Genomic DNA, 9,448 nt, shown 5'->3' on the forward strand with positions numbered 1-9,448 from the left:
CTGCGCCGCATTTTTCTCCAACCCCGCGTGCCCGGGCCGCTGGCAACAGCCTGTGTGCACAAAGACGGGCCCAGCTCGCCCCCGGCTCGCACATGGTGACCCAGATGGGATCGAGAGAGAACTCGCACATGGCAATCCAGGTGGGATCGGGAGAGGGCCCGCACAGTTTTGTCTGGCCCACCAGGGATTACAGTGTCATGTCCCTGGATTCATTGCGTGCAAGAACAAAGGCACTCAAAGAAATGTAATGAGCCTCTTTGTCCACCAGATGGTTCTGTGACTTTTTTGTAGTTCAGCCCTTTGAATAGCTTTCGAATTGCTTCCGCTTTTTTTTCTTGTGTGGTTTGCCAGATCCCTGCTTCCACAGCTGCGTGGCAGGACATTGGCATGGAGTAGGTGGGGGCCCCAAGATAGGGGGGCAGTGCTGGACCATCCCGCTCTCCTGCAGTGCTAGCCATGGACCCAGCTTAATTAGTTTTAAAACCTAGTGTGTGTAAGCACAGATGCAACGCTCCAAAATAAACAAGTTTAAATTTTATAAATCTATTTAATTTAATGAGGATTAAAACCCGTGGTGTGTATAGGAGCCCAATAAGATTATTATAAATTATATGGAATACAAGACTTCAAAACAGACTGCTTTGAGAAGCAGAACTACCAACACAAACCTTTAATTCTGAGGATAGATTCCAAAGACATATTTGTCCTTCTTGACTTCCTGTAACAATAGTTTGCTGGTCCTCTGTAACCATTATGGCAGTGATGCTGTGAGAGGGTGCTCTTTTCCCCCACAATGCTACTGCCTGCACCGAGATCTTCATAGTGAGCAAAGCCTGAAAATAAAAGGGAATTAAATTAGTTCTAAACCACATGAAATCTAATGAGTATGTCATGATGACATCTGAAAGGGATGGCAACGTGATAGTGCAAGGAGCAAGAGCACTTGAAATCTGAAATCCTCGTTCTTGAGAAATGTTTAGTTGCTGCTCTGTCCCACTGTTACCTGCTTATTGCTATTCGTTATCAAAGATTAAATATACTGGTAATATGGGAACAACCAGGGCTTAATCCCACCAGGCAGCAACAAAAACAATCCATATCCATTTAGGTCATTATGGATTACATTTCCTAGTATAAAACAGCTGATCAAGCAATGGTTGTTCAAGCAGTAGTCATATGCTATATATTTTCTCAGAGGAAGGATTATAATTTCAAACCTTAGCTTTAATTTCCTTTAATTTTGTTCAGACTATTTTAATTTGCTGTTCAATTAACTGTCTTTGCTGTTTCCATATCTTACTTCAATGGATGAAAGTTTGGAGTAGTGAAGATATGGTTATGTCCTCATACATGTAAGAATAAAATCAAGTCTCCCTTTTCCCTTCCTAACAGCCAGTTCTCCACCAAAACTCAAAGCTTCCCCACAGTTAGCAGTCCCACCTTCTGCTTGCAATGCACTTCAAAGCAGCTCACAAAAGGTTTTTGCCAGTGCAGAACAGGTTTAAAAAAGAATCTATTCAGGCCAATCAGGAGATTCCTATACACTCCTTTTCCTCTCTCACATGACCCCCTCAGGACTCCTGGAGCAGACTTTCTTGCTGGAAACTCCATGTGCTCAGGGGGCAAGTAGCAGCACGGAGTAAGGTGCATTAAATAAAGATTCAGTTGCTACAGTTCAAATGGAGTCTCCTTAGTATTGCTCTGTGTATGAAATGCTCACAAAGGGGTGGAGGTCCTCAGCTATTCCTTCTATCCTCAAGTATCTGGCCCTGTGGAAAGAAGGCTTGGCTGCTCTTGACAGCAGGACATCTTTGTTTCCCAATTTTTGTCAAAATGGACCAGGAAAAAGAGGGCTTTGCCTGCATACTGGACCTTCTTGCCTAATCTCAAGGCTTTAGCATGAGACTCAGGCTTCTCCAGTATTTCACCAGACTTTTGGTGCTACAGTAATAATTAACATGACATTGTCTAGATGTTTGGCTTTGCCTTAATGCCTCTGCATCAGTATGGCTGTAACTGAATGTTGCATTTGTCCTGGAATAAACCATTTTATTGGGACAAAGTGCAATTGTTCAGACATCCATGTCTGCTGTCCCAGGATAAATCCTAAAAAGGTTCACAGGTTAAGAACTACTAACAGTTTATACCAGGACATTGCAAAGTGCATCTGAATGGTTGTCCCAGCACTGCAACTTTGAATCAATGGTAGAAAAACAGCAGTACATTCAACTGCTCACTAATCCCTGTTCAGAAGTGTGATTTTGTGAATGTATTTACTTGCCAATCCTGGGCATCCTGTTCTGGGACAAACATAGGCACAACTTGTCCAGTGACAAATGTAAAGTCTGTTCCTAGTTCAGGATGACAGTAAGTGAAGTGAAATCCACCTTTTGCAGGCAGTTGAGGATTCCCTCAGCCCGGTGTTTCAAGTGGAAAGAAGAATAAAGAGAGGCATAAAAGTATCAAAAGGCCACAGAGCTAGGGAAGTATAACCTGTGGCATGACCAGTGGCAAGTATCCCGGGATAACAAGGAATAATGGCCACAAGTTGTTAGGAGAGTAGGTTTAGATTAGATGTCCGTAAGAACTACTTCACAGTAAGGGTGGCTAGGATCTGGAACCAACTTCCAAGGGAAGTGGTGCTGGCTCCTACCCTGGGGGTCTTTAAGAAGCGGCTTGTTGCCTACCTGGCTGGGGTCATTTGAGTCATTTTCTTCTTGCCCAGGCAGGGGGTCAGACCTGAAGATCTGCAAGGTCCCTTCCGACCCTACTTCTATGATTCTATGAAGTACATGGTTCCCATGAAACCTAAAGGCTGCTCCAAGTTACACTGGAGGTAGTGAGACCATCAGTGGCCTCAAATGGGAATATTGGAAAGATAACTTCAACTTACTGCCCAAAAGCTTTAATTCTCCTTTAGTTTGTGCCTGAAAATGAAAATCATATCAGGATAACTCAGGGAACCCTTTTTGGGGAATACTCTTAGACAACTATAAAGTAAGCAGGAAGAATTCAGTGTTTTTTATATTCAGCTAGACTTGGAGTCTGAGAATATAAATATCAGCATCTTCTCTCTTCCAAACAGCAAACCCAAATCTTTTCTGTCATTTACACACAACAGAGTACATAATAAATTAATTGTTCCCTTCTGACTCTCCTTTAAATTAGGTTTGAACAGACTTTGCACAATTCTAAATGATTACAGACCAAGAAAGAATAAAGCCTCTTATTTTTTATCAAAATATTTATTGCTGAACATCTGTGATGGACTAGGGACTTTATTTTAAAATGTTTGTTTTAAAAGTGTTCATGTTTTAATAAAATTCCCTGACTGTTAACCCTTCTTTCCCTCCGTACAAGCTAGAGTCTCCACCAGGTGGTGGGTGATCAGACAAGATGGACCTCCAAGATCAATACAGAATTTAATACCTTTGTTGACTCTTCAGCAAGGTGGGATTGAAGGTAACACCCTAGAGACATTAAGGCTAGGGACCGACATTCAAAATGCCTGAGCCTGAATTGATTAAATCTTTGCAGGTTAGTCTAACCTGGCTAGGCTAAGCCAGTTTGTAACCATACAGACATCCCCTCTAGACTGAAGAAATGCCAGCACGTGCCCGCAGTGGCTCAGGCTAGAAACCAGGAGGTGCTAGAGCAGCACCCCACCCCCCCTTACAGTTCTGAGCTGAGAGGGGGCATGGCCAGGCCTCAGCAGGATGTTCCAATTAGGGAGGGGTGTAAACCCCCACCCTGCCTGCACCATCCCAGGCTTTTCCCTGCTTGCTGCTCAAGGGGCAGGAGTGTTGCCAGATCTCAGCCCCTGGCTAGCACTCTAAGACAAAGAGCGGGTGTGCAGTGCATGTATGTGTTGATGATACTAAGCTTTTCAATCTCCCTCTCCCTGCTTCTTCATACTGTCTGCAAACCTGACAGGTGAGGGTGCCAGCAGGGGATGATAACACAACATTTATCAGTCAATCAACCAAACAAAAGCCCCTCTCATTAGTTCAAGCTCTTCTTAAACAACTTTTTCCAAGGAACAGAGGGACATTACCAGCTGACCTGTTGATTAGCTCCAAAAAAGCCCTAAGTGGACACTGTTCTGTCCATCTGTCCCAGTGAAATTGGAGACACACACACACATGCGCGCGCACACACACATATACACACACACCCCTCTGAGCATTAGCTAGCATATCACATGCCTAGGGTCCACACAGATGGGTTCTGTGCTGTGGGAGATGGGAGGGAAGGAAGGAGAGAGGGGGGAATCCCTGACTGAGCAGTGACGGGTAGGGCAGGGGGAAGAAAGACAGACCTAGCCAGAGCACTGGCTAGGGGCCAGAGGGATGGGGCCAGCCTTGTTCTCTGGAGTAGAGAGCCCTGCCCAGGGCTCCAAAGCTTCTGGGTGCTGGGGGACTCTGGTTTAACTTAAACCAGGAAGTGGTCTGGGACAGACATAGCATAAACTGGTTGGAGCCTAATCCATTAAGTCTGATACTACATTCAACCAGGTTTATCTTAAACCAGTGCTAGCCATTTTGAAACTGGTTTATGTGCACTGAACTTATGTTCTGTTACAGGTTTAAACCAATTTGTGATCACTTAAGCCTGTTTATGTGTAATGTCTGTCAATAGCCTAGGGGAAGCATCACAACATACATCATACCATACATTTTAACATGGCGCACACGCAAGGAATTTATGGTGCGATAATATGGCAAACCAGCCAAAAAAAAACAGATCAGATTTAATGGGGAATATCTTTTGTGACTGGTTTGTATTGTGCTTTAATTTAAACATGTGGCATGAACATCCCAGGACAGGAGCCTGAGTTCAAGGAGCCACTCCACAATATGAGGATCCCTGTACCCACATGCAGCCCATATGCATCCATGTCCTTTGAATTTGCTACCTTATGTGTGGAGCCTGAGGTGGGGAAACAGCTCCCTCATTTGGGGTTCCCCTCCACCCAGCATGTTCAAAAAGCATGAATGCAACTGGCCCACACATGTCCTTTGAACATGCTGGTATGTGCAGGGCCTGAGTGGGAGCCAAATCCCCCCTGATCTCAGATACCCTACTCACTGGGACATTTAAAACTGTTCATGCAGTTCAGACACAGAACATTTAAAGCTAAATGGTTGATCAGTGGGCTAGGGCAGCAGGCAGCCCCTGGGTCCTGGCCACAGCCACACCTTGGCCCTTGAAAAGCAAATACTCCCAATACTGGGAGGCCTGGTGAACCTTTAGAAGTCCAGATGCCAGCAGACATGTGATAGGTTCTGAGGAATATTGTCCCAGATCCCTAGAATCACATGCCCTGCCATGGCAAGGCAATGTGCACACTTACTGGGGTGGGTCCAGGATAAAATTCCTCAGTACTATTGCATGATTAAATTAGGATCTGCCAGGGTCCCAAGGCATGTAAAAACAAAATAAAATTTTAACCCAAATCTCTGAAAAAAAACTCTGAGAAAACTGATGATCTACTTTCACACTGCTTTGTTTTGGATAGGCTATTGTAGATAAAAGATCATTTACCAAAACATTACCAAGGGCAAAATACGACTGTCAATTGTTATGTTAATGCCTGAAATTTTACAGACATTTTGTACATGTTGCTTTGTATTTGGCCTTTCTGAAAATAACATAAATAGAAGGCACAGATGTAGTATCAATAAGTCATCATTTTTTCCAAGATATTTTCCCCCCTCAGATCACAACATATCTTCCTGATCAAATTAATTGGATCCACAGGGTGCAGAATTACAGATATATAATTTTGTACAAAACTTTCTCCTATTAGGATATGTGGCTTTTGAGAGTTACCTGGAAACACTGCATAACTCCACACACACACACAGTCAGATAGTATTCAGCTTTATCAAAGCTATTTTGTTATGCTGATGCACCTGGAGCAAAATTTCGTATATTTTATCAACTGATATATATCAAACTATCCTTTTAAAAGGTAAAATCTGTTTCCACAAAGTCAAATACTGCCCAAGGCATATCTGTGCTACATGTAGCTTATCGGCACATGTTAAATTCCTCTAGTGCTGCCCACTCAAGCATGCTTATTCTTGGTATTAGCCCATAACACAACTTTAAATCAAGTTCCTCACTCTCTGCCTCTCCCTGCTCATGGCCTAATAAACTCCTTCCTTTGGCATGTCAGTGAATCATGATACTCATGCTCCCTCATAGCCTCCTCTCAAATAACCTCACTACCTTGCACAAGCCAGTCTTTCCGCAACTCTGGCCTGCTTACTCAGCATACACAAACCGTCCTTTGTTGGTTCCTTGTTTCAGACCAGACTTAAAACAGCATGTTCTTCTAAGCCCAATGCAGAATGTTATTTGTCTGGAAAATAGTTTTATGAGGAAACTGCAGCTCATACAAGGAGGACTACAGCAATTTTAGTTTGCAGTTTTGGATTCTTCAAGCAGAATCTAACTTTCGTTAAAAATGAAGGCTGGGTGCAATGGCTCCTTAGGAAATGTCTGCGCGGCAAGACTCAACTTCACCCCTGACTGCTTTGCTGTTCTCTCCGGCTTGCTCTTTTCTGGCTTCCCAACCCTGCTTGGTCTCCAACCCCACTCACTGCCTCACCCTCATCTTCCCAACTCAGCCTGTTTTCGGACTGATCTTGCAGCTTCCTGACCCTGCTTGTCCCTAAACTCTGCTCATTTCTCCTGCCCCTGTCAGCACCTCAATCCCTCAGCACCTCAATCTATGACCTAGCATGACAGGAGGGTGCAGAGGTTTGGAGGGGACAGAGGTGGCAGGGAAGGAGCACACAGTTCTGAGAGCAGGGTTGGGAGTGTGCCATCATACCCATGCCAGGAACTCCCACATGCCACAGCTGGTGCTCTTAAAGCAGCAGCTGGTGACTGTTTTGGAGTTCTTGGCATGGATATGCTGCTGGGGTATGGACTCTGCAGAAATGAGGGGTGATTCTGGCACCCCGGGCATGTACCCCTCCCCACCCACTCCTAGTTATGCTACTTCTGAGTTGCACTATAGCAGTTAGAGCTATGTGGCATTACTACATCCTTCCTCTGCAGAATCACAGCACCCATGAGGTAAGCTTATCTTGGCCTGCCTCCTCTCTCTTGCCCTCAGGAAAACATGATTTGCTCATCTCAAAGTTTCTATTCTCTGCCATACACTTGTTATGTAAGCATGGGCAATTCACATTCTTCTAAACTTCCGTTTCCCATTTCTAAAATTAGAACAGTGGTACTCTCCTGACTCAAAGGAGTGATCTGTGGATAATTTTTTCAAGTTTTGAGTATGAGACACTCAAATACTAAGGAAAAAGTAAAAAAAATACAGAGGGATATGAAATGTAAAAATTTGTGCCTGATCTCACAGAAGTCCAAGGTAACAACCTGTCGTTAACCTTTTTATTATGTATGAAGACTGTTCTAGAGCACATGAGAAACTCTTCTATTTGGTGTCTCTTGTAGAGCTTTATCACTTATAGTTGGGAGGGATGTATTTTTTCTATAAAGAAAAAAAAAATCTTAGTTCCCAATATAAATTTTAGAGCTCACCTGACTTCATATACATCAAGGTCCCTTATACTAGGAATTCCCTTTCCGAGAACTGCTGCCTCAACAAGTTTGTATAATGAAAAATTGATTCTGACAAAAACCTCCATCCAGTAGATACAGATCATCCTACAACATGTGAATAGAAGTACCCCAAGCAGAAATTTATAGTTTGTAAAAAACGTCACATACACACAAAAGAGACCATCATGCAGGTAAGGCAATCAGTCTGTCAGAAAGCTTCCTAAGGGCTTGCAGTTTTTATTTTTTTCTTTACTAGAACTCTGCATTCTTAGATTGCACATTTACTATTAATGAGAGACTGCATCATAAAATAGTCTACATTTTATCACATTGGGTGCAAAAACAAATGTGGTTGATAACTATGAATGAATTAAGAGATGTGGAAGAATTACTCCCTGTACTTAATTAACAACTACATACTATTTAAGGAAAGATATGTTGGTTGAACTGATTAAAAGTTCTTGAAATCACTTTTATAAAAAAAAAGTGAGGGTGCTTCCTCTCTACAATTTTTTTTGTCTAGAGGAATTTATATTTTTGTTGGAGAAGTAAACTACCATTTGCCTTTCCGTTAGTTTCAAGATCATGATAAAGTGCAGGGGCATATATTTTAGGCACAAGCTGGAAATTTTCATGACTGTTTTGTAAAGCTGCTGTAGCCCAGATCCTATTTTCTTTCCACGTTTCTGATATTCTATTTGGCTTTACTTATCTGACACCTTCTCTTTCTTTTTAGATAAAAATAAATAAATAAACAAATAAATTGACACGAACATTATATTTTTAATAAAATTAAATTAGTTACTTCCAGTAAAAAAGAATCCCCACCTGTTGCTCCAGACTGAATCGACAGTCAAAAAGCCTGAGCCTGAATTGATTCAATCTTTGCAGGTTAGTTTAAGCCGGGGATGGGCAAAATACGGCCTGCTAAGCCATTCTATCCAGCCTGTGGAGCCCCTAAAAAGTTTAGAAAATTAATAATTATCTGCCCCTGGCTGCCCATCAAAGATGACAAAGCGCCAGCAGCAGCAGGACCCAGCAGCCACAGCAACAAGGTCTGCCTGGCCCTGCCCCACCCCAGCTGGAAGCCCCTGTCTAGCAAAGACTTCTGGCCTGGCGACCCTGGGGCTGTTCCCTGCCTCTCTTTGTCTGGAAGTACAACTCAGCTAAGAATGTGGTGGGGGGAGGGGGTGGACCACTGTGGATTACCCCAGTCCTTGGGGGAAGTGGGGCAGCTTGGGAGGGGGGGAGGGGGAAAAGATGTGGTAGCAGGCAGGTGGGAGTGCAGCGACAGCTGGGTGGGAGCGCAGGGCCAGTGCTGGCTAAAGGCAAGGCAGAAGTGTTAAGCCCAGGTTGGCACGGGCTATATGGAACTGGACTGGGCTGCACCAGCAGGGAGACGGGGGAGCTGGCCTGGATCCACAGAGCTACTGCCAGCCCAAGCCCCGCACTCCTGCTGCCCCGCTGGCCCTGACCCTGGAGCACTGGCATGGGCCCCACACTCCCTCCCAACTGTCAATGTGTTCCTGCCCAGCTGCTGCCACTCCCTCCCCTGCCCATTGCTGCTGCCACAACCATTTACCCACTTTCCCACCTGCTACTTCTCCCCACCCACCTGCCTGCCTGCTGGCTGCTCCGGCACCATGTGGTTCTCAGCTGCATAGCCGGGACCACAGGATGCAGCGCTCAGCCTAGCCCTCACGATTCCCAGCTGGCTACATGAGGTGCTGGTCAGGCCAGGCTGGCTCCTGCTGTGTTCTATGGTTGTAGCCATGCAGCCAGGACCACATGGTACTGGAGTGGTAGGCAGGGTGGGGGTGGGGAAGTGACAGCAGCGGCAAGAGAAGGGCAGCAGTGGCAGACG

The 9,448-nt window shown here is 44.6% G+C and overlaps 1 protein-coding gene across 3 annotated transcripts in view; it reads right to left on the bottom strand.

Annotated features, from left to right (window-relative positions):
* Window positions 1-9,448, bottom strand: part of WDR72 (WD repeat domain 72) — a 241,488-nt gene that overhangs the window by 226,278 nt on the left and 5,762 nt on the right. For all 3 annotated transcript variants that reach the window (XM_025197090.1, XM_025197094.1, XM_025197089.1), the window contains exon 2: window positions 669-833. In XM_025197090.1, coding sequence (XP_025052875.1) covers window positions 669-821 — 153 coding nt within the window. In that variant the 5' untranslated portion in view covers window positions 822-833. The remainder of the gene's footprint in view (window positions 1-668; window positions 834-9,448) is intronic.

This window comes from Alligator sinensis, unplaced genomic scaffold (assembly GCF_000455745.1).
Source record: "Alligator sinensis unplaced genomic scaffold, ASM45574v1 scaffold250_1, whole genome shotgun sequence".
Taxonomy (NCBI): Eukaryota; Metazoa; Chordata; order Crocodylia; family Alligatoridae; genus Alligator; species Alligator sinensis.